Source organism: Anthonomus grandis, chromosome 5 (genome assembly GCF_022605725.1).
Source record: "Anthonomus grandis grandis chromosome 5, icAntGran1.3, whole genome shotgun sequence".
Classification (NCBI taxonomy): domain Eukaryota; kingdom Metazoa; phylum Arthropoda; class Insecta; order Coleoptera; family Curculionidae; genus Anthonomus; species Anthonomus grandis.
Genome location: NC_065550.1, coordinates 889,254 through 915,638, shown reverse-complemented (window position 1 = coordinate 915,638; position 26,385 = coordinate 889,254). Strand labels below are relative to the sequence as shown.

General features: G+C 32.6%; 2 protein-coding genes across 5 annotated transcripts in view; one reads left to right on the top strand and one right to left on the bottom strand.

Moving 5' to 3' along the window:
* LOC126736016 (transcriptional regulator ATRX homolog) overlaps nucleotides 1-26,385 on the top strand; it is a 181,542-nt gene that overhangs the window by 74,979 nt on the left and 80,178 nt on the right. For all 4 annotated transcript variants that reach the window (XM_050440201.1, XM_050440200.1, XM_050440202.1 and 1 more), the window contains 4 exons: nucleotides 13,205-13,295; nucleotides 24,147-24,239; nucleotides 24,294-24,539; nucleotides 24,600-24,740. In XM_050440201.1, the coding sequence (XP_050296158.1) occupies nucleotides 13,205-13,295; nucleotides 24,147-24,239; nucleotides 24,294-24,539; nucleotides 24,600-24,740 (571 nt within the window). The remainder of the gene's footprint in view (nucleotides 1-13,204; nucleotides 13,296-24,146; nucleotides 24,240-24,293; nucleotides 24,540-24,599; nucleotides 24,741-26,385) is intronic.
* On the bottom strand, nucleotides 63-2,770 carry LOC126736037 (piggyBac transposable element-derived protein 4-like). Its single transcript, XM_050440235.1, has 2 exons — nucleotides 1,588-2,770; nucleotides 63-1,515 (listed from the first exon to the last, which is right to left on the bottom strand). Exons 1-2 carry the CDS (start codon nucleotides 1,883-1,885, stop codon nucleotides 581-583), a joined length of 1,233 nt encoding a protein of 410 aa, XP_050296192.1. The 5' UTR covers nucleotides 1,886-2,770; the 3' UTR covers nucleotides 63-580.

Sequence of the window (26,385 nt, the reverse complement as noted above, 5' to 3'; positions counted from 1 at the left end):
CATTCAAATCTGTGTTTCAGCACCGCCAAAACATTCCGCTATATGATTCGGCACCGTACTTGGGTTATTTCTTGGCGGCATCAAGATTTATTCAAATCAACCAATCAGAATAAAGACGAGTGCCGAATCCTATAGTGGAATGTTAACCCTTTGCGGACGGCAGTGCAACTTTCAGATAAGAGCACAGATCGTTGTCATCTATACCATGACAACCATCCCGCTCGTTCGGTAATTACCGCCGATTCTCCGTACAGCTCGGAGGCTAATTTGCAACGAATATATTTTATGGGACTTGATAGGTTTATTTATTGTTATTTGTTATTCTAATTGCCTTACAATATTAAAATTTAGCGAAAGTATAAAAGATATATTGAGTAAAATAAAAAAATAAAGTTTTAGTAAATATTTGTAATATATCATGTAATAAATGGCAGCAAATTTCTTTTTTTATCGGAGAGCTTTTTAATATACTTTTAGAACATTTTTTTTTAACAAGAAAGTTAAAAATAAAACGCATTTTATAGTTTATAGGAAAGCATGATATTTATTCTAAAAAAAAAAAACAAAAAAGAACACGTATTTATCTGTAATTTTCCTCGGTGTGATATTTCTCAAAGCACTCCCCGGGATGCAAAGCAGGGTGGTCTTGACATGTTTTGCAATAATAGGTAGTAGTTTTTCGGCCACCTTTTTTTGATCGATCACTGCAAACTTTGCAATCGGAATTATTTTTTCTTGCATAAATGGCATGGAACCTATTATTTAGACGAGAAATATCCTCGGCACCATAAGCTGATCGACGTCTGGATGTATTTCTGTAGTTTCCAACTAATTGAATAACTAATTTTTTCCTGAAATTCCTCGATCGAAGTTGCTGATTATTTGTTGCTATTTTTTGTAATATAAAGGCATTATTTATCGACACATCTAATAACCAGAAAAATACTTTTCGCCACCATTTACTTGTTTTTCGCAAAAATTGGTAGCTTGCTGCATAATGATCAGCAACGTCAACCCCTCCCATAAATTTGTTATACTCATATATAACTGTAGGTTTTTCTATGACTTCTTCAATCCAACGCCCTTCAGCGGTCTTCGTTCGCCTGGTTATATTTTGTACTGAGTTGTCATATACACTAGATAACATAAGAACAACTCTTTTATCTTTCCATGCCAGTACTGATATAGAATTGTCATGCCTGGAAGATATCTCCCCTTTTTTAAATTTTCTTGTATATGCGGTAGTTAATTCTGTCGGAATTCCTTGTCGATTAGCCATTACAGTACCCGTTACATGTATGTTTATTTTATGTAACTCGCGTGCTAACAAAGGGCTTGAATAATATCTATCTATAAATATATGGTAACCTCCCGAACCAGTTCCAGAATTAAGAAGTTTTTGCACCAAATGAACTACTATGCGGGCGGTTGCTGGTAAATCTGGGCGTATCAATCCCTGGGTTGTTTGAGTTCCCAAATATGGCTCCATCGTAAATATGTAACCATTTTTTGAATCTGCAAGCACATATACTTTTATTCCCCATTTTTTAGGTTTGGCTTTATTATAAACTTTAAAGGATACTTTACCTTTAAAACCAATAGTACTTTCGTCTACAGAAATATTCTTATCTGGAGTATAAAACTTCTTGAATTGTGTTTCCAGATACCATAACACATTTTTCACTTTGGCGCTACGACTCTTCACTCCCATCTGCTCTTCTTCGGGTGGAGAAACGTGAAGATTCCAAAAAATTTGCATGAATCTGTCCCTCGAAAAAATATCTTTGAAAAAGGGTTGATGGTCGATCCAGTTATTAGAAAAATAGTCAGATAGTTCGGTCTTTGGATTTAAGGCCATATTAAGTAAAACGCCCAAAAATGCCATAAATTCTTCTAATGTGACTGGTTTCCAAGACTTCCAAACTGACCTTTTTGTGATAAAATATATTTACACATTTTTCTTTTGCTTGAAATATAATACAATTAAATACATACCTATTTGTTTCATCCACAATTGCTTGTATAAGTTCGTCCGTTAAAAATAACTGAAAAAATCTAGTTCGGACACTGGCTGGTTATTTCGTGGTGGATGGTATCCAACATCTTCTAAGAAAGGGAATATTTTAAATCTTGGTTCATTTGCTGTCCATGGCCTCCATAAATTTAAATTATAAACACGTTCCTCAGACTCTTCGTCAGAATCATTTTCACTGAGATTTTGATCTATATCCTCCCATTCGTCACTCTCTGAACTAAACTGATCCAAGTCAAACTCCTCCTCGTCTACGTATAATAGTTCCTCTAACTCCGTGTCCGTTAATGCTCTTTTCGCCATAATTATAACTATAAACAAACATCCGAATCTTACAAAATATTAAAAAAACACAAACAAAATCTGCATACCTAACTCTCTCAAATACTCAAATAAGACTAAATAAGAATGCACGTGTATTTGTCGCGACCGGCACTCAACAAAAAAATCGCAAGGTTGCCAAATAAGTCACGACTTGCATAAAAAAAGCATGTGTATTCCTAAATAAAATTTCCCGCGGAATTCAAATTTGTTATCGGTTTTGTCATGGTATAAATGAATAACGAGTAAATCGACTTTGAAAATGTGTCATGAGAGACATGACAACGAGTAGAATCGGCTTTTTGCCTTGTCATGTAGGGCATGACAAACGATCTCAAAGCAAAGTTTTGTGTAAACGTGAACGACTACGCCTGGTGTCATGTCAGACATGACAACGACCGCAAAGGGTTAATATGCTATAGTATGCGCCCCGGCCGGCTCGAGGACGGGATTAGTAAACATCTGACTTTCGTGGGAGTTGTGTCGTTTGGCGACAAAATGTCCCAAAATATTACGCGAAAATCCAGGCATTTTTAGAATATTTATTCTAATGCGGGTTTTACAGACATGACAATGTGTAAAACCCGCATAGAATTGTAATCTTAAAATGTTTAATATGCTGTGTTTTGCATAATAAAAATTAAAGCGTTCAATAAAAGTACATACAAGCGGCTCAAATAAACCGATCAAATAACCTTCTTTCGCTAAACAAAACCTTAACCTATCGTAAAAGCTATTTCGCACCTCCAAAAGAGTTTCAGGTAAAATGAAATTGGCACCTTCGACAATTTTATTTCGCAACTTCTCTAAATTTGTTGGCCTACTAAATTCATGCTTGTAAATGGCCTGCTTAAGGTAACCCCACAGATAAAAGTCATTTGGAGACAAATCTGGCGATCTAGGAGAGCATTTAATATCGCCAGTCCCACTAATAAGGCGGTTAGGAAAAGTATTTATTAAAAAGTCTTTTACCCCAGCTGCGTTATGAGCAGGATAGCCATCTTGCTGAAAATAAACCGATTCCAGGTCTACATCAGGTAGGATTTGAATGGCAGGAAGAACCTGGTTTTGCAGCAACTCAAGGTACTTTTGGGCGTTTAAAGTTCCATCAATAAAAAATGGCCCTATAACAGTGTCGCCCAAAATACCTGTCCAAACATTCAACTTCTGAGGATACTGGATACGAAACTGAAAACTTCTGTGCTCGTTTTCCTGAGACCAATAACGAACAATAGAAGGATTGTGTTTGCCATGTAATGGAAAAGAAGATTCATCAGAAAACAAAATATTTTTTAAAAAATATTCGTTTTCATTTGCCTTTTCCATCATGGTTTCACAAAATTCCATTCTTCGCCACTGGTCTTCAGGAATGATTTCCTGAGTTTTTGAATACTTGAAACATTTGTACCCATATTTTTTCCAGATACGAGCAACAGTTTTATTGCTCATTCCCAGTTCCTCTCCAACACTTCTAGTAGACCGTGTCGAATCAAGTTCTAGGGTACTGCAAACCATTTCTTCCCGCCGTTCTATATCCTGGACCACTTCAACAGGTGGTTCTTGACGTTTTGTGTCGCATTTTTTACAATCTTGAAGACAAAAAGATGTCGCAAAATTTGTAACCACATTTAAAACCGTTTTTTCACAAGGAATCGGTCTATCCTCAAATGTCACTGAAAACAAATCTCTACATTGTACTGCCGAATTGCCTCCATAAAACCATTTAATTAGTTGAACTCTTTCGGAAGGGGTATAAACAGCCATAGTGAAAAAAACACGAAAATAACGCCCAAAAATTATTAATGCAACGTGCAGTAACACAGCAAAGTGAGGTCTGCTGACTCTCGGTTCAAAAAATAAAAACGAAAAATTTCGCTGCCTGCAAGCCGCAACCAAGCGGTGTTGCCATTATTTTGGGTAATACGTAGCTCACGATAACATGATCTGTATAAAATTACAATATAAAAGTATTATTTATTTATTAACAATACAGCCCAACAGTATAAACCATTTACAGAGCCAAAGGGTACAATAATGTTTTAATAATTTTTAAGTTATAATAAAAACATACATAAACCAATATATTCTCCGCGACATCATAGTATAAACTATATTTTGATAATTATAGCAACAATCTTAAGCTTCCTATATAAAAATAAGCAACCACAAATTATTAACCCTAAAAAATACATACCTGTATACCTAAATCTCAAAGAGAGAAAAAAAACATAAACAATACAAACAGCGAAGTTAATTGGATAATCCCAAAAACGCTCTTGCAACTTCAGCGCCACAGTATACAAATAAATCACAAGGTTGTGAGATTCTATTAGTGTTGTTACACATTACATACAAGAGTGAATATAAGAGTATATTCGTATTTGCCTTAGTACAGTAAAAGGTTTTAGTATTTCTAGAATTTAATTGTGGTACACAAAACATTAATTTATCTAGAAATTCAGAACACTCAATATCATCACGCAGAATTCTATGCATCAACACAAGTGAAGCTTTGTTTCTCCTGAATTCCAAAGATTCCACGAATTCGAAAGGTGAAATGCCCTGTGGAGGGTAAAAAACGATCAACTTGAAAGGATAGATACCTAAGAAACTTTCGTTGAATTTTTTCTATCGAATATTTATGAATTTCATATTAAGGTCTCTATATAACAGGAGCATATTCAAGTTTAGAACATACAAAGATAAACAATAATATTTTTAAAGTTGAAGGAGTAGTCCATACTTGCAATGGAGTTAATATGTCAATGGGTAACTAAAAATGCTTCGTCATCCTCTACTAAATTTATTTAAAAATTAATAATCCTAGATGTTTCAGACTTATAACATGTCCATCATCAGGGATCTATAAAGAACCAAGGAAAGTTATAAGATAAAGATTCAAAATGTTCAAGGTATTAAAATTACTTCAACAAATTGAGGGTATTCGTCAATACATATTAAAGATATAGTGCCTCAGGCAAGGTCAAAAGGTTAAAACAACTAACAATGAATAAAAGTGGTATCTACAATAATGTGAAAAGGGTTAATTAATTAACGAATTAATAATTGGACGTTGACGACATTAAGATGCATGAGAATGGGACTAAAACTGGATCTACACAAACATTAAAATCACATGATTACAACACTATGATAATTGTTATGTAAACAAGAACTGAGAACAAAGGATGACCAAAGCATTCTTAGTCACCCATTGAATAATGTTTTTATTGCTTCTGTGTTATTAAAACCTCGTCAGTGGCGCACTATAAAGCCCAGTGCCCTACCAGCGCGATCAGAGACAGACTCCACCTGAACCACAAATGTTAATTTAGTATCAAAAAGTACACCCAAATCCGAAATGGACACCGATTTAGATTTGTTGATAAACCATATTTACATTCAATTGGATATTTTTTTCGTGAAAAAGTAAGCACTTTACATTTCGAGACATTAAGATTTAAGTTGTTATTAGTGGACCACAAACCGACACAATTCAAGTCTCTCTGCAATGAATAACAATAACTTATGTTTACAATAGTGGAAAATATCTTGAGATCATCGGCAAATAGGAGTTTCTTATTGATAAGGATAGTAATTAAATCATTTATAAAAACCAGAAAGAATAACGGTCGCAAGTTAAAGGCCTGTGGCACCCTCGAAAATGCAATATATTTATGTGAACGAAAGTTTCTGTGAAAAAAATATTGTTTTTTGCCTAACAATTAACTTTCAAATAAGGAGCTAAATCAGATGAAAAACCATAGGTTCGAAGTTTTTTTAAAAGAAGACCAATCGATCAAAAGCCTTAAAAAAATCCAGGTAAATTATGTCTACTTGGCTTATTACCTTATTACCCTATTTACCTTATTATTAGATACATATACAGTGTGAGTCTGTAACTTGGAATAAATTCAGTAGCTCATATACTTTTTTTTTTCAAAAAACTCCTCGGACCCGTCGATTAGTATTTTTAGTTGCACTCATTTTTATTGGAAACAAAGTTATACAGTGTGTCCCAAAAATAAGATAAGACGTTATCGACATTTTTTTTAAGTAGTAACCCTGCTTTTTTATTGCGTGTTTTTAAAGAGCGTATCAAATTATACATAACTGCAAAATTTCAAGTTTATGTGATTAACTGTTTTCGAGATTAATAACTAAAATAATGTTTTTTATTTAATGTAAATTATAAAATCTGTTTTGCTCAAAAAGTATTAAAACAAATATTTAAAATGTAGTCCATTTACTATGTAATTATCCGAAACGTACTTGAAAATCGTTTTGAACATTTTTAACGGTTTATGTTGAAATTAATATACAGTGTGTTCCAAAAATTGAAATACATATTACATTCGAACATGGTGCAGTGTATCGAGTAGACGCATGTGCGTGCTCTCTGCTTGTTTTAGTTAAATTTCAGTGTTATTCGCAGAATTTTTGCGTTTAATGTGTAGTTCTCTTTGATTTAATTTCCCCATAAGTGCGTTTTTTTCTGTGGAAAAGAAGACCTGTGTAAAGATGCCTCCAAAACCAGCCGTAACAATAACAAGCCTAAATGCTCGAGTCGAAGACATGGCGGCGGAATTTACTAAGACTATGGAAGCCTTTAAATCGCAACTCAGTCAACGAGGTAAGCCTTCTACTGTCGACTTAAGTAATGAGGATCAAAACCTATTAGCAACATTTAACCTGTTTGAAAGAAACATAAATGACTCCTTGGATTCATTAAAAACTGACGTTATGCTGTTAAAAAAGGAGCAAGAAATTATTAGGCGCCATATTGACAACTTTCAACTTAAATCAAACAAACATTCTCTTCTTTTTCATGGACTCAAGGAAGATTCAGTTAATGACGTATATACTTCTGTAATAAATGTATTAAGTAACAAACTATCTGTGAATTTATCAAAAAACGACATAAGCAATTGTTACCGCTTAGGCAGAAAGGATGCAAAACATTCCAATGATCGGCCCAGGCCTCTGGTTATTAATTTTTGTCAACAATGGGCGCGCGACCTTGTGTATTTTAATAAAAGGAAACTGAAAAATAGTCCATATTTAGTGTCGGAACTGTTAACTCCGGTAAATCTGCGAATTTTTAAAGGAGCGAAATCGATTTACGGCAACCCTACCTGGACTTTTGGTGGTCTAGTGTACTTTGTTGACTCTAGTGGTGTGAAAAAGCTGATAAAAAGTGAATCTGAATTACCGACTTCTGAAGGGTCGTAAATTAAAAGTAAGAAATCGCCCTTTCTCTAATTTGTACTAGTGATATTATTATTGTTACTAAATATGTACTGTTTGTTGTATGTCATACGTGTATTATCAGAGTACTCGTTGTTTTTTATTCTTTAAATTAACCCTAATATTGTAACAAAAGGGCAAGGTTTTTATTGCAGGGTTCTGTTTTTCTTTTTGTATTAGTATTTATATTTAATGGGGATTCCGCATTGGATAACTAAATTTAATATTTAATATGCAGTACTGTATTTTTTGGGAGTTTTTTTTTTCCTTTCTTTTTTCTTTTGCATTTTCACGTACTTTTTTCTTTTGGGTATAATATTGTTAATATTATCTTATAAATATTCATTTAACGATTTATAGATTTGAGGAAAGTCTATCTCTAGTACTTCTAGATTTAATTACTGGTGTAAAACACTAAAATGAAAATCTTTATTTTTGTTTTGAATTGAAGGAATATATACTGTATTTATTTTTTTTGAAGCATTGAGCAGCATGAAATAAACTTATCGATTGTAGGGAGAAAGAGAAGAGAACTGATTGGGGTCATACAGGATTGTTTATAATTCTGCTGTTAGGTAATATTATTAGTAGATTTTGATATAGACAAATATTGTTGAGCCTTTTTAATACTATTAATTCTTTCTAATTTTGTTTGTGTAAGGGGCAGCTGATTACAAAGGTATACATATAGATACATATATATATATATATATTTTTTTTTTGTTGATTGATTTTTATTTGTGAGTCGAGACATTATTATATTATCGTGTATTTCTAGCAGCGGCGATATGTTTTTTTTTTTTAATTTTTTTTTTTTAAGATATCATTGAACTGACAATGAAGATTGCACATTTAAATGTCCGGTCCATATTCACTGGATTTCATGATTTTTCCCTTTTAGTCCAACAAAACAACTTCGACATAGTCATGGTAACTGAGAGTTGGTTAACGCCTAATACAAATCTTGAAATATTTAATATAGCTGGTTTTAAAGCCATTCGTAAAGATAGAGAGCATGGTAGAGGAGGTGGAATCTTAGCATATATTAAAAATACTATTCCCTATAATAAAATAGACTTTGATATTCAAGTAAGTAATTCTCTTGAGCATTTATTTATAAAGTTAAAAATTCGCAATCAAAAGTACTGTATTGGAGTCTGCTACAGACCACCTGAGTCTAATATAACATCATTTGTATCAGACATTGATAATATTATGTCTTACATATGTACAAATTTTGATAATGTTATTTGTGTTGGTGACTTTAATGTAAATTTTTTTAACATTCCTAATCCAATTCTTACGTGCTTGGAAACATACAATTTAATACAAATTATTAATGAACCTACTCGTATAGCATCCACTTCAAGTACCTTGGTTGATCCTATTTTTATTTCTAAGTCATTGAGTCTTAAAGATTGTGGAACAGTTAATGCAGATCTAATTTCCGATCATAGACTTACATACTGTGAAATTTGTGCTTCTAAAATTAAAGTCACCCCAAAAATGTTAAATTACCGTTGTTTTAATACCTTCAATTATCAAGACTTTCTTAAAGACTTTCAGTCTTTGAAATGGCACTCTATAATAACAGAGAACAACATTGATGTTAAAATTAATATTTTAAATAGCTTTATCTTAACATTGTTTGATAAGCATGCTCCACTAAAAACACGAAAAATCACAAAACCAAAAGCTGAATGGTTGACACCTAATTTAAGAATGCTTATTAGTGACAAAAATAAAGCATTACAAACTTTTAAATCCACAAAAAGCATTCAAAATTGGAACAACTATAAACAACTTAGAAATTTATGTGTTACTATAATTCGCCGGGAAAAACAAAACTATCTAAATCATATTACATCACAAAATAATAGCAATAAAACCTGGTTAACACTTCGAAATTTAGACGTACATTTTTCTGATACTACAAAAAAAGATTTACCACCTCATGTTTCTGATCCTAATGCAATTAATGCTTATTTTGCACAATTTTTTCAAATCGTTAATAATAACTGTGACAACAAAATAAATTTTTATGACACAAACGTTTTTAGTGCAGCTAACCACTTTTCATTTGAGTTAACCGATGCTGCGGAAGTTAATAAAATATTACATAATTTAAAAAAGAATAGCTCGGGAGATGACGATATTTCTCTTAGAATGCTTAAATATTGTAGCCCGTACATTGATATTTTCCTGGTTCATATAATCAATTGTTGTTTTGAGCAAAATTATTTTCCACTTGCATGGAAAAGTGCCATTGGAATCCCACTAGCAAAAATTTCAAATCCTAATGATTTTTCCGATCTGCGTATCATAAGTATTTTACCTACAGCGTCTAAAATTTTTGAAAAAATTATGTATAAACAAATTTATGACTATTTCCTATCTAAACATTCTTAATAAAATCATATTTATCCAATAGATATCAAAAAGTTCGGTACCATAATGAGTCTTCTAGCAAGCTGGATATTTTATCTGGTGTTCCACAAGGGTCTATTTTGGGACCCTTGCTTTTCATAATTTACACTGCTGATATTTTATTGTCCTTAAAAAACTGTCATGTAATGGCTTATGCTGATGTAATGCATCTGCTCACTTAAATGAAGACTTAGAATTGCTAAGTAAGATCTCGTTTGAACATAACCTTAACTTAAATTCAAAAAAATCAAACCTTATGGTCTTTGGTAACAAGAACGCGGTAGAAATAGTCAAATTAAATATGAATATTTGCGTAAATAACAACAAACTGCCCTTTGTAGAGGTAGCCCGTAATCTTGGTATTATTATTGATTCCCAATTACGTTTTAGTTCTCATGTGGAGATGTTATGACGTAAGGCTTTCTCGAGGCTAACGATTCTGTTTACAAATAGACACTTTTTAAATTTTAAACTTAGAAAAATGTTAACCGAATCTCTTGTTCTTTCAAATTTTAATTATTGTGATTTTATCTATTTTCCATGCCTTGACTCGCTTCACAAAAATATGCTTCAAGTAATGCAAAATGCTTGCGCTCGTCTAATTTTTGATCTTAAAAAACGCGATCACATCTCTCAAAAAATAATCGATTTAAAATGGTAAGAATGGATAATATTTGGAAACATCACTTAAGTAATTTTACATATAAACTTTTATCTAATCAAGATCGAAATTTTAATATCTTGCGTACCATTTTTAAAACAAGACGTTCTGCTCACTCTGTCAATATAAGATATAAGTTAAAGTTTTCAATGCCACAATTTCGAACTGCTCTCTATACTAGATCTTTTTCTTATAATGCAATTAGCTTGATTAACTCACTTCCTGACGAATTTCGACTTTTCAATTTTAATAAATTTAAATTTAAAGTAAAAAATTATCTTTTAGATACACGAAATCGTCCAGTGAATTTATGATCTGATTTATTTTTGTTCTTTTTTTTTGTATCTTTAAGACGCTTCTCGCTGCTGCTTCATAGAATGTTCAGAACTGTATATGGGTCTCCCCTCACATTGATACTGGAAGTGGTGTATTGAATGGCTCTGTTATGTTTTTGTTTGTAATATGGCTAACAGTTTAGGGATTGATTCTCTTTTTTTCTTCTCTTACTTTTAGTAAGCATAGGTACATGCACATGGTTAAGTAGAATAGCATTTATTTGCTAGACTTCGCCATTCCTGTACTATTTAAATTACATTATTTTGTATATTAGTATTTGTTAAAAAAAAAAAAAAAATTTTGTAACTTTGTTTGACTTATTAAAGACCTTATTTATTTATTTATTTATTTATTTATTTAATGTTATATGGATTTTTCTTTACTGGATTTTGGTGACATGTTCTCTGTAACACAATAGAGAACATGTATAACAGTATAACAAAAATATATTAACAGATAAATTGTGTAATTGTTGTAAATAGCACGGTATTTTTTTTTAAATTAAAAGTTGAGTCAAATACTAATTTAACGCAGCATGCGTCGCGGACGGGACAAGTAAAATAAATTTAATTTTATTATCTAACTATTATCCAATTTGAATCATATTTGGCTCTGGCATTTACTAAATATCAAGTGAAGAGAAAATATAATTACAACTACACATACACTATTATTTAATTAGTTAGTCTAATTTTACAATGATTAATAGGAATTGTTGTAATGAAAAATATTAGACACATTAGCAATATAATGCAAAATTTTGTTAATTTAATAATGGCTCGGACATTATCGAAACCATTATTTTCCAAAAGTTCAATCAAACGTTCAAAAGTTTTTGGTGTATGAATGCTTGGGAATATCTAACTCAGCACCTTTATCAGTAGGTGTTCCTCAGGGAAGTATCCTGGGGCCATTGTTGTACACAATTTATACATGTCGATTTAAAGACCATTTAAAATTTTGTAACTGCCACTTGTATGCGGACAACACCCAACTCTATCTTCACTTTCACCCAAATAATACAGAAATTGCCAATAGAAATATAAATTTGGGTTTAAAAAGTATAATAGAAATTTCAACGTCAACGTGTTAGGATCTAAAGATAAATCCTTCAAAATCATCCGTTACTGTATTCGGAGGAGATAAAAATAATAGATTGAGAGTTAGCAACGACCTTAATATACAAATTAACAACGTTACCATTCCATTAACTAACACGTCCAAATCATTGGAACTTGTTATTGACTCTGATCTTCGGTCTTCGGTTTCATGAGCATGTCACAGAAAAGCTCCGAAAAGCCTATGGTGCTCTTAAACTTATTTATAATCAAAGATAATTTTTAAACCAAAAATTTAAAAAAAAACATCTATGTGACTCCTTAGTGCAATCCAACTTTAACCACTGTGACACAGTATATGGCCCATGTTTGGATCAGTTTGATTCTCGTAGAATTCAGAAAGTACAAAATGCGTGCCTTCGCCTTATTTTTGGGATACGCCGCAGAAATCGGATCTCTCATAAGCTTATAGATATCGGCTGGCTTAATATGCATAACCGCAGAAAACTATACTTCATTTCGTTGGGCTATAAGATAATAAACCTTAAATCTCCCCAATACTTGTATGATAGAGCAGATTTTAGAATTAACAACAATAATCGTAACTTACGCAATATACATCTTCTTACTATTCCTCGACACAGAAAAGAACTTTTTAAACGAAGCTTTTCATATAATTTGGCTTCCAGTTTGAATTCTTTAAAGATTACATCATTTGATCTGGCCTGTTCTACTTTTCAAAGGAAAACTAAAGACATTCTGTTTTTACGTCAGTAAATAAACTTGATCTTTTTTTTTATTTTGTGTGTGATGTCGCTGAATGTGTTTTTGTATTATTAAGTTTCAACTGTTATGATCTGTAATTTGAAATATTTGTACTGGTTGTAGAGAAATTTTTTTTAATGTTATATTTTTTACATTTTTTTAGAGAGTGCCTAAACAGTATCTAGTCTGCGTACCAGAATACTGACGTAACACGGCCTTTTATTTTTCATAGACATTCTGTGATTCTTAATTTTTATATTGTATTTTGTACTTGTTTATGAAAAGTTATAAATTTTGTTTATTATTATTATTATTATTATTAGAATTTTGTCCAATACTGTATGTATATTCTTTTAGTAAATCCAAACCATCGAGGAGAAGAATCAAGCGGGTAAAGGACAGTAGCAGTGATGATGACGAGAAATCGACAAGAAAACATCTTAGAAAGGTATGTTTGGGACATATAAACGTATTGTTTTTGGAATTGAAAATGGTTCATTGACAAAATAAAAAACTCTTTAATTAATTGCTTAATAAAAAATAACTAGGGTAACTAAAATTATTTCTGTCATCCTCCACTAAATTTATTTGAAAAATCATCTATCCTACATGTTTCGGACACATAAGATGTCCATCATCAATCATCAGGGATTTATAAAGAACCGAGGAAACTTATAAGCTAAGGATAGAAAGTGTTGAAATCAAAGGTATTAAAATTAACTTACATACAATGAGGGTTTTCGTCACAACATATAACAAGCTATCGTGCCACTGGCAAGGTCAAAAGTTAAAATCTCAACAATAAATAAAATCTTCTGAAAAGTTATATATTTCTTTTGTTCTTAGTTCTTGTTGATATAACAATTATCCTAGTTTTGTAATTATGTGATTTTAATGTTTGTATACACCCTGTTTAGTCCCTTCTCATGCATCTTAATGTAAGTTTTTTTCTCTTTAACGTCCAATTGTTTATTTCTTAATTAATTAAGCCTTTTTATGATTATTGTAGATGCCCTTTTATTTATTGTTGAGATTTTAACTTTTGACCTTGCCAGTAGCACGATAGCTTGTTATATGTTGTGACGAAAACCCTCATTGTATGTAAGTTAATTTTAATACCTTTGATTTCAACACTTTTTATCCTTAGCTTATAAGTTTCCTCGGTTCTTTATAAATCCCTGATGACTGATGATGGACATCTTATATGTCTGAAACATGTAGGATAGATGATTTTTCAAATAAATTTAGTGGAGGATGACAGAAACAATTTTAGTTACCCTTTGACTTATTAACTCCACTGCAAGTATGGACTACTTCTTCAACATTAATGAAATATACACACGTGAAATCTATGGAATACATTCGTTTTAACAGAAAGAAAATAAGAAAGCACAGTTTAAAAAAGTCAAAACTGTCGCTAAAATTTTTTCACTGAATCGCGTTCTGTCTTACCAACGAGGCTAAATATCCTCAATTAAAAATTCTCCTTCACTTTTACGTAAATGAGCAGGACTGGAGATGGGATATTCAGTTCTAAACATCTGCCATTGAATTGGTGGTTATTCATTAAGAAAATGTATTTCGGCTTTTGTGGAAAAACACAAGACATTCCTAAATATACACTGCTGGAAGTGAATATCTTGAATCTGCCTCTACATCTATCTTGTTGTTCCCAATCCCAGCCGCCATGTCATTCACCTAGAAAATAAAGGGCAGTGAATTCCTAATACTCCGATAGGCAAGCCCTCCATCTGACACATGCTTTTACCTCCTTATTTGGATGACAAGGCTTTAAATGCGATGAGTTACACTGGTGGCCAAAAGTAGATTGACAAATTCCATTTTTATGGATATATTTTATCTGAAGCAAAGGAATACCCGGTTGAGCTTATTAGTGTTCAGGAATGTAAACAACATAGTTTGAAGAAACAGATTCAATAGATTTTTATTGCTTGCACTTTTTCTCAATATTTTTTTTTATCAAATTCCAATAATTTTGTTTGACTGCTAGGTGGCCAAAATTGGATTGACAAACAACATATTTATTTAGTCTCTAAGTTTTATGCGTTGGTTTCTATTGATTTGACTTTCCTTACTATTAGTCTTGAAAAATATTCACAATGCCACGTGGTATAACTTTATCGATCGATATTAAGATGCGAATAATCGACGATTACCGGAAAGGAGTTAAACAGGCGGATATTGTTCGAAAATTTTCTCTTTTGAGGGCAACAGTAAGTCAAATAATAAAAAAATTTAATCTCCATGGAAGTGTTGTTCCTCTAAAAAAAACTGGCCGACCAAAGAAGACCACTAGTGGTGTTGACAAATTAATTTTGAAAAAAGCAAAACTTGACCCATTCGCAACTTCAAAAGAAATCAAGCTGCATTTGGAAGAAGGTGTGGGTTCAGTTCAGGAGACTTCAATAAAGTGATTTAAAAACAAGACGCCCTGCAAAGAAACCACTGCTAAGTTTAAAAAACGTACGGGCCGATTAAGCTTTGCTCGAGAACATAGTCACTGGACAATCTCCGAATGGAAAAAGGTTATTTTTAGTGATGAATCAAAGTACAATTTGATTAATTCGGATGGCAAAAGATATGTTAGGCGTCCTCTGTGAACCAAAGGTATGATCCCAAATATACGGTGTCCACAGTCAAGCATGGAGGTGGTTCCGTGATGGTGTGGGGGCGTTTTTCGGATTATGGGATGGGTCCACTACACTTGACAGAAGGCACGATGGATCGTTTTATGTATAAAGACATACTGCAGGATGTTATGGTACCTTACGCTGATGAAGTTATGCTACTCAACCACTACTTTCAACATGATAACGATCCGAAACACGCATCCAAGGTCGTTAAGCAATGGTTAACCCAAGAAAAAATTTATGTTATCAAATGGCCGTCACAGTCACCGGACCTAAATCCGATCGAGAACATTTGGGATTACATTGATCTCACATCCTATATAAAATTTCAAAAATAAACAAGAACTTTTTGAAGCTTTGAAGGCATGCTGGATATCCATTGGCACGTCCTATATTGACAATTTAATTAGGTCCATGCCCAAAAGGTTGGTGGAAGTGAGAAGAAATAGAGGCTATGTAACGCATTATTGAATAAAACCCTTAAAATGTTCTATACTTATTTTTATTTTAGTAAGCTTTGAATTTGTCAATTTAATTTTGGCCACTTAAAAATTGTTTAGTTTTTTAATTTTTTTTTAATAAAATTGGGTATTACGAATAAATAGTTTAAATATAATTAAACATTACAAATAGGCTCCGTTGTTTTTTTAAGCAGGTACTGTCCCACCTAATTTATCATTTCCTAAACCGTGATATAAACAAATTTGAAAAATAAGTAGTTATCAATCTACTTTTGGCCACCAGTGTATGTACAATCGAACCCAGCACAAGACAAGTCTTCTTACTTCACACCTTTGCACTTTCTTTTGGTAAATTTGTGACTTAGGCAGTCAAAGGCTTTCGACTTATACAGGGTGTCTCACGACGAATAGACGCGATCGATATCTCGGAAACTAATTTTTCAAAAATTTTGAAAATTTGGCAACATGGCACAGTCGATGGCGGCTACACAACTACAATATTTTGACAGTTGTGACGTTTCCGGTTATACCGGAAGTAGGTGTCAACTTCGTTATTTTAAATGGAACACCCTGTATATTTTTACATTTTTGGCTTTTACGTGAAATTCTAACTATATTTTGTGTATAATGTCCTATACCTGAGTGTAACCGTTTTTGACATATTTTTAATTTCATGTGAAAAACTATGTTTATAAGCCCTAACATAATTACCGATTACTCCCTTTTAGTAGCCTTTATTTATTGGTTAGTTTCGGTTTTATTTTAGAGGAAGGACCACTTTAAAAGACTATTTTAATATTTGGCTAAAAAAAAGATACAGGGGGGTCAAAAACTAGCATTAAAAATTAAAATGAAAAAATCATTAAAAGTCAATTTTTTTAAATGGAAACCCCCTATTTTCATAATTTTTTCATAAAGATAATTAAAAATAAGTTTATCTAGTCCAAAAATTGATAGTTTCCGAAATATTGGCAGTTTAAATTTGGCCTAATATTAAAAGCCGTATAGTAACACGGCTCAAGGATTGTTGATTAGTTAGGCATGACGGTTGTCATATAGTAACCGCTAGAAGCGGCAGAAAGACAATAGATTATATGCATTAAATTTATAAGTTACTTGCTATTTAAGTTTTCTTCGTAAAAGTGTAATTTAATTAAAAAGTGTACATTGCTGTTATAATCCATTATCTTACTGCCGCTTCTAGCGGTTACTATATGACAACCGTCATGCCTAACTAATCAACAATCCTTGAGCCGTGTGTCTTTAAGCATTACTCATTATTATCTCGAACACTTTAGAAAAAGGGGGATTAAAGATGATAGTTGTATTAGATATATTTGTAAATCAATCCTCTATACAAATACAAATCCGGAGCAAAGGTAATGCAATGCAAAAATATACTTCTAAAATATAATGAGCGTGACAAAGTAAACTTTTTATTAAATACAGTGGAGAAGTATAAAATAGATATCATTTGTTCAGCCGAGCGTTGGATGGGGCTATATAACATTGATTATTGGATGGCTATAATCTAGCAAATTACTATTGTCGTGACCTATCACAACATGGAGATATCTGCATATATACAGGGTGTCCCATTAAGAATGTTCCTCGGCTGTATCTCAGGCCCCAATAATCGTAGAGCGTTGAAAAAAAAATTAGTATAAAAGTGGCCCAAAAAAATAGCTGGAAAATATTTGAAAGTTCATTGGTCAACCGCTAGAGGGCGTTCTAGCTACTTAAAAACTTTCAAGTCTCTTTTTTCCAAAAAATCTTTAATAACTTGCATCCCAAAATATTATCGAAATAATCTACAAAATTATCCTGACAAAAATGTTTTGACAACCAAAACATTTTTGTCATTTTAAAGTGGTGGGGAGAGTTTCTATCTTAAATGAGAAAAATGGTAAGAAGTAGGCTTTGGTTGCACCGATTTTTTTAAAACAACTTTTATTTAAAAGCTCTTTTATTTTTCTACCAAAAAGATATTATTGGAAAATTTTCCTAAAATCCGCTAGGGGGCGTCTACTTCTAACTTACGCTATTCGACTGATTATTTTAAGAAACTCAAATGCAACCATGTGTGTTTTTTTACGGTATTAAGAGCGGAGAACAAAGCTTAATAATTTAGTAAAAAACCGCATTTTGATATCACGTCTCTAACTAAAGTTGAAAAACAAAATGTGTGAAAAAAAAATGTGTGCATTAGAAAGTGAAAACATCAAATATGGTCGTTAAGTTCTATTTACCAGCCGGGTTAAAAAAAACTGGTGTCTAAATGAATCTTTGTGTAGAGAAACAATCTTGGTATACCAGCTTTTTAGAAATTCCGGAAGGTGGCGTTTATTTATACACTTCTTTATACAGAAAGTTTCATTGGTAATAAATCAGGTAATAAATCAATGTTTATGGGAAAATTAGGAAAACTATGCATAGGAACGTTTTAAATATTTATCAACGTCGACGCGTCATTGTAACACGACAAAAATATTTTGATAGTTTTGGCACTTGGTACCGATTAAACTGAAAAAAGATAAAAATCTTGCTTATTTTAAATGGAATAAAAAATAATATTATTTTAATTCCTACACTAATCTAATGCCTGCCGAGGTGTTCGAATTGTCGTCCGTCTTGTTCTATACAATTTTGAACTCTTCGTCGGGTTGATTCCACGGCTGCCTCTATTTCTGCGGCTGGTAAACTCCGAATAGCGCTCCTTATTCGCTGTTTCCCATAGAAAATTACTTAAGAACTAATTAACAATACAAAATAATAATAGCAAATTAGAGTCCTTTAAAACCATTGAAATAGTCACAGTTTCAGGCAAAACAAGAGATAAATACAACAAAACAATTATTTTTATAAATCAATTAAAATACAATTTCACTTAATTTTTAATTAATCTTTTAAATGCATTAAATTTTTTACATTCTTTAATATTTTTTGGCAGTCGATTAAACTCTAACAAACCTTTATTCAGAATACTGTTCAACATTTGTGTAATGTTGCATCGATTGACAAGGATGAAATCATTAGGGTTTTCTAGTATAATAGTCATGAACATTTATAAAACAATTAACCCTATCACAAATGTAGGTAGGTAACATTCTTTTTTTAATCTTAAATATAAATATAAAAGCATTAAGCAGTATTTTTGGTTTACAGAGAATAATTGCAAGACATTTATAACATGGTTATCACATATCTATTGCATTTCAGGATTGCGCGCATTGGTCTCTGTTTTGTACTATCTGAAATTCGGCTATTTTATAATTGGGTATACTGAACGTTAAAGTTGAACAGTATTGTAAATGGTGTGCCGCTAAGCTATTGTAAAGTAATAATTTTGTATACGTTGTTAAATTTTTGCCTATTCGAGATATAAAACCAACCATTTGCATGTTCTCAATATATAATAATAATAATAATAAGCCTTTATTTCCAACAGGCAACTTGCCCAATAACAGGAAACAGTTGCAAAACAATGAAAAATATAGTTAAAATAAAAACACACACAAACAAACCTAAAAGAATGAAAAGAAAAGAAAAAGAGTAAAGTAAAGTCACATTCTCAAAAGTTAGAACCAAAAAATTAGAACAAATAACTATTAATATGATATAAAAACCCAATTATAAAAGTTTAACATAAAATAATCACATATTCAACAAAATTAAATTAAATTATCTGCAATATACCTACTAACTATAACTTAAACACATGGGCCCTAATCCCAAGAGTAATGATCCACCAAGATATCGATAATCACATGAACCGGAGAGAAATTTATATCGCACATGTGACAGATCCGATTAAATATAGCGCATATTGTATATAGTGGCGATTTCAACAGGATGTTAGTATGAGGCCTTGGCAGAAAGAATGTTAGGGGATGTCTAGCATTAAGCCTAGGCACCATGAAACGTACACCAGAAAGAAGTACAGGACTATCAATGAATCCATTCAGTAACCCATGCAGGAATTTTACAGAGAAGATTATTCTTCTGAGATGTAATGGATGTAGATTGAAGCGTTCCAATAGTTGCCGATGACCAAACCCTCTTACCGGATATATGCCATCCTGCCTGAAGGCCAAAAACTTAGCAAATCTACGCTGAACAGATTCAAGGAGACCAACATGATTCTGATAGAGCGGGTTCCATATGATGCAGCCAAACTCCAGTTTTGATCTCACAAAGCAACAGAAAAGCAGTTTTAATGTAGACTCCAAAGTAAAACTCTGAGAACTTCTAATTATGAACCCAAGCCTTCTCAGGGCTGACTTGACTATGTTATTGAAGTGTGGAACGAATGTAAATTCAGAGTCAAAGGTTATACCAAGATCAGTAATTTGCTCTAATCTACTCAAAATAGTATCATTAAGAAAGTAATTAAAATTTAAGGGTGTTTTTGATCTAGAGTAACTGACCACACTACACTTAGCCGCATTCAAGCCTAACCTGTTAACAGCGCACCATACCTGCAATGTATTTAGACAGTTCTGAAGAAAAAGACAATCCTCCAAACCATATACATTTAAATATAGCTTCAAATCATCGGCAAAAGCCAGCCTATGACAAGTGAGTGACTCAATCAAGTCATTTATAAAAAAAACTAAACAGGAGCGGACCCAGGTTCGAGCCCTGTGGCACACCCGACGTTACGTTAAAAAGTTTCGATTTAAAGCCCTCATATTCAACATATTGAGATCTACCAATCAAGTAGGAATGAAATAAATTAAGTAATCTCCCTGAAAAACCATACTGAGTTAATTTATGCAGCAAAATATAGTGATCTATCCGATCAAAGGCTTTTTGGAAGTCGGTATAAATAACATCGACTTGAGAATTAACATCAAGTGATTCACAGATGTGGCTAGACAGACAGAATAAGTTAGTAACACAAGATCGCCCGCTAAAAAATCCATGCTGGTCTACAGAGATGAGTTCTTTTGCGTGACTAAATAGCGACCGATTCAGGATAATTTTGAAAATTTTTGAGAAGTTACAAAGTAATGAGATTGGCCTTTAGTTCACGATTTGATCAGAGTCCCCAGCTTTTAAAATAGGTATTATTTTAGCAGTCTTCCAAATTTCAGGAATTTGTTCTGTTGACAGTATTAAGTTGAAAATGTAGGTCAGCGGATCAGCCAGGACACCAATGCAATCTTTAACCAAGAAGCTAGGCACACCGTCTACACCAGATGTTAACTTATTTTTGAGTTTTTTACTGGCCAAAATAATCTGGGAAGCATCAACGTTGGAAATGTCAAAGTGGGGCACATTATCAGACGTCGACGAATGGTTAATGAAATTTGATTGTATAAATGCCTCACCAAAGAACAGTGCAAAAGCATCAACTATGTCTCGTGGCTCTTTAATTACCACGTCATCGGGTAGCCTGATCATACCAGGAATCCTGGTGCCAGCCTTCTTAGAACCAATAAAATTCCAAAAGCTAGATGGGTCCAAAGAAATATTCCTTTCGGTGTTTGATATATACAACTTATATTCATTGCGTATTTGTAGTTTGATAAGGCCTCTAAGAGAATGGAATTTATTTTGAAAGAATGGAGAATTGTACATTTTAAAGTCCTTGAAAGCCTTTTCTTTCCTATAAATATTCCTAATCAATTCTCGAGAATAATAATTTGGAAATCTTCTTTTACGTTGCTGCTTAAGAGGAATGTGTGCGGCAAATATGCCATTCAATATATCATATAGGGCTCCACATGCATCATTAACGTTAGAGGATAAATACACAGTAGGCCAGTCAGCTTCAAGGATCGAGTCATAAAGGAGATGGAAGTTGGCCTTTCTAAAATTAAAAGAATGAGATAAGTTTTTATTAAGCTGAAAATTATGGACACGTTGGCCTGAGACGGTAAAATCAATTTCCAGTGCAGGGTGATGCTAATCCTCCAAGACAAAAGGCACGTCACTACGCGAAACAGTACAGGTGAAGTTAGATAAAACAAGATCCAATAGTCTGTTATTATAGTTTAGGATGTGATTACACTGAACAAGATTAAAAGTGTTAACAAAATTATTCACAGCAATAGACTTTTGACTAACATGATTACCTGTAGGTGAGTTAATAGAGAAATCAGACACGTTAAAATCGCCCACTATTATTACATTATGGTTTAGCTTTGATATTAAAAGTGTAAACTGATCCAGAAATTGTTCGAAAATTACAGATGTGATAGATGGTGGGATGTACAAAACAATCATGTAAAATATCTGTAACCTAATAGTAAATTTACAGCCAACAACATCGATAGAGGGCGCAATACTGTTGCAAAAATCAGACAAACTAATTTTTTCAGACACAATGTTTCTAGAAACTCCACAGAGAACTCCATAAGTAAATAGGTAAACATCATAAGTCTTTGGAAATATTTCACCACTAGATATCTCTGGCCTCAACCATGTCTCGGTGATGCATATGGTGTGAAAATCCTGAGCAATGGCGGCAAGAAAAAAAGTCTCGGTTTTAGTGTTAAGACCACGAACATTTTGATAAAAGTTAAGTGGGCATCACTAGCATGTGAAAATAAAGGCGAATCTATTTTTTTGCTACAATTCTGGGGGAACCATTGATGTATCTTACATAAAGATTATTTTCTCCTTTCTCTTTGCGTCGCTTTAACTCCGATCTGGCTGCCATAAGCTCATTGCGCTGCCGAGGCGTCATATCTGTCTCGATGAAGAATTTACCGACAGTCTTCAATTTGTTCTTCAAAACAAGCCTAACATCGTCTGTACCACCAAGGATCACCCTAACAGCCTGCCGCCCGTTACGATTCGGCTTCCCAAATTTACTAACAGCCAGCACATTGACGGTAGTTTCGCACAGGTCAGTCAGCAGCTTCTTAGTCTGGACAACATCAGCTCTGCCTTCTTTCAAATTAAAGTTAAAAAGTATAATGTTGTTGGCCCTTTTCTGACGCTCATGCAGCATATATAATCACAATGAGCATAGAAGTTCAACTCAGGATCTAATACTGTTTCAAAATATTTCATATGTTGCTCATGCTGTAATTTAACGCCATTTATATCGATATTAAAATGTACTATATTCACCAAACTTAATCTATGTTTTTAACCACATAGACAGAATTTCGATTTTGAGACATTAATGCTAAGACTATTTTTACACAACCATAGAAACACTCGACTTAAGTCATTATTGATATTTTGCTGCATTTGTTCGATATTATTACCAACGAAACATATCATTGTATCGTCAGGAAATAATGTAATTTTACTATTTTTTACAACTTTCACTATATCATTTATATACAGAAGAAACAACAATGGCCCTAAAACAGTCCCCTGTGGTACCCCATATTGTACCAAGAGAGATTCAGACACAGCTGAGTCATACTTTACTTTTTGTGTCTGCCTGACAAGTAGGATTTTAACCAATCCAAGTGTTTTATACCCATATTCTCTAATTTATCAATCAAAATATCCCTATCAACCATGTCAAAAGCTCTTCTAAAATCTAAAAATACAGCCAAAACTAGATTATTGCATCAGTTGCACTAACGAACTCATCACAGATGCCAACCATCACAATCTTGCAAGAATGTCATGCTCGAAATTCCGATTGACCAGAAAAAATATTATTCTCATCACAATGTCTCTGTAGCTGCTCCTTGGCAATGAGTTCTAATACTTTCTCGTATACTGGCACAGTATTGATCGGTTTAAAACTCGATTGCTGTTTAGTACCTGGAACCTTCGGTACTGGAACTACTAAAAATGACTTCCATTTCTTCGGAAAATGCCCCTGAGAAAATGATGTATTTATAACATCTAATATTCGGTTTCCAACCACTGCAAAAGCATCTTTAAATACCCGTGCTGAAATTCCAAATTTACCACCACCAATATTTTTCATTCCACTCACTATTCTTCTTAGGTCAGCCATTGAAACGTTTTCAAACCTAGTGAACTCTGTAAAGCTGTGAAATTAGCAGATGGTCGATTTATTGCCGATATGATATTCTCAATGCTCTCCACAAGATACTTATTGAATTTATTGGCTATATCCTTATCCGTGCTCGGTGGTCCCTGTTAAAGATAATTTTCTTCGGTTTAGATACTTTTTTTTTTTGGGAGTAATGTCTTCAATGTGTATAAATAAACCCATACTAGTAAGAGTTTCAAATTTGTTTTCAGATGATCGACAGGGATTCTTTAGCAGAGACCACCAAAAAAGCAGAAGCGGACGAAAGGGAACGGAAATTTCGTATAGCAGAGAAACAAGCAAAGGTACTGTATGAAAAATAATTTTGTTTCGAAAGTATAAACATCTTTTTTTTATAGTACAATAAAATCTTTGAACTAAAAGCAGACGTGACGGTGGATAAGGTCGTATTGGACTTTGACGAGAAAACAGAAAAGCCTCTATTAAGTGTACATAAAAAGTTGGTGAAACAGTTAAAGCCCCATCAGGTTCAAGGTGTAAAGTTTATGTGGGACGCCTGTTTTGAATCCCTTTCGAGGGCAAGGAAGAGCGCAGGTGGAGGGTGCATTTTGGCACATTGCATGGGTTTGGGAAAAACTTTACAGGTCTGTAATATTTTAATTTTATAATATATATATTGTTATTTTTTTTTTTTAATTGTTTAGGTGATAACGTTGGTGCATACTTTGTTAATGAATAAAGAGAAAACTAAAGTGGAAAAGGTTTTGGTAGTATCGCCAGTGAATACAGTATTAAATTGGAAAAGTGAGTTTAAAAAATGGATGCCGAATGAAGAAGACTTTGAAGTAAGTGATTATTAATTTAAGTCCTTTGTTGTATTTGGTTTAATAATAATAATAAAGACGTTATCATCCCAATACAAAGTTACATGATATAATACAATTACAAATTAACAAAATATCGAATAAAGTGCCAGAGTGTCCTATTTACTATGTGTGACTATTGCTATTTCAGAAACTATAGGAGATACGAGGGCGGTTAAATTAGAAAAAAAACTCATTTTCAATCCTTTTACAGCATTGCAAAATGCTTATTAGTTCGTCAATTACAGGGTGATTTATAAAAAACGCCAAATTTTATTTTAATTATTACTTCCAAAACTATTGCTTTTAAAAACTTACTTTTAATTACAAAGTTTTATAATTTTTTGTGCTCTACAAAACTTCACCTTTATTTTTTTTATGACATGTAGTATGTTGGCAACGGCTATCAATGTCTTTTTTTAAAATAGGGACCTGCCTTTTTTTTAACTAAGGTGAAAAGCATTTTTTATTCCCTTTAAATGATGTATCTCATTCATATGTTTCCCAACGTTTAATTTTTAAAACGTTTTAATAACGACATCAAGAATTTTTCCTTAGTGCTGATCTGACTTTTTTAATTACTAAAAACCTAAATACTATCAAGATAAGGTTGTTATACATGGTTGAAAAGATCTTTTTACGTGCTAGTTAATGACGTATAAATCTAATATGGCGTCTAGGAGAAATAGCAAAGTTGACTATGGTTGCAAAAAAATCCAAAATGTCTAGAAAAATATCGTTAACGTCAATCGATTGGCCATAGTAAATAATCCATAAAAAACTACCAAATAATACATACCAAATTTTATTAAAATCGGATTTAAGATGGCGACGATATTGTAGATTTTACAAAAACCTAATTTTTAGATTTACCTTGATATTTTGAAATCCCCTGTAGCTATCTTGGATCTTAATATCGCATCTAATTGGGCTTGGAACAGCACAACTTTTTTCCCATTTGTCGAAATTATATCTCTTACCGTTTACGAAATTCCCATGTATATCATTTTATCTGGGATACCCTATAGATACAGCGCTTTTCTTAAATGCTCCTCCCTCTTTATTTTTTAAACGGATCAATTCAAAATATTGAAACTTCTGGTAATGCAATTGATTGACTATGTTTTAAAGCAAAATTGACAGATGAACATTTCAAGATGGCTACTGGGCGTCATATTGAAAAAAAATTAAATAGAAAGGGTAGTCTTGTGGCACATCATTTTGAAGCTCCTGACGAGTACTTTATAACCCTAGAATATAAATTCAATATCTTTACCTACTACAAAATGGTGGCACATTTAATAATAACAATATATAATAATAATAATAATAATCGTCTTTTATTCAAAAAAAAAACAATAGATTGACGAATATTACAAATGGAAAAAAAAGGCGAAGTGTTGCCTAAGGCTACTTAAACTTAACCCTAATAAATAATAAATAAATTTCGGTAATCATACATAATAATAATAAGAAAAATAATATAAAGATGAAATATTATAAAGAAACAATTGTTCACACCAAAAAAATACTTATACCCAACACGGAGGAGATATAAAACTCACAACCTGCACCAAAACAAGACTGTACACAAACAAATACCTTTGTATGCAATCGTAAACAACCA

Excerpts from the sequence above, each read along its gene's own strand:
- LOC126736037 (XM_050440235.1), bottom strand. The coding sequence starts at position 1,885 with ATGGCATTTTTGGGCGTTTTACTTAATATGGCCTTAAATCCAAAGACC. Across the intron at positions 1,516-1,587 it reads AAGTACTATTGGTTTTAAAG|ATTCAAAAAATGGTTACATA; the intron begins GTAAAGTATCCT and ends ATGTGCTTGCAG.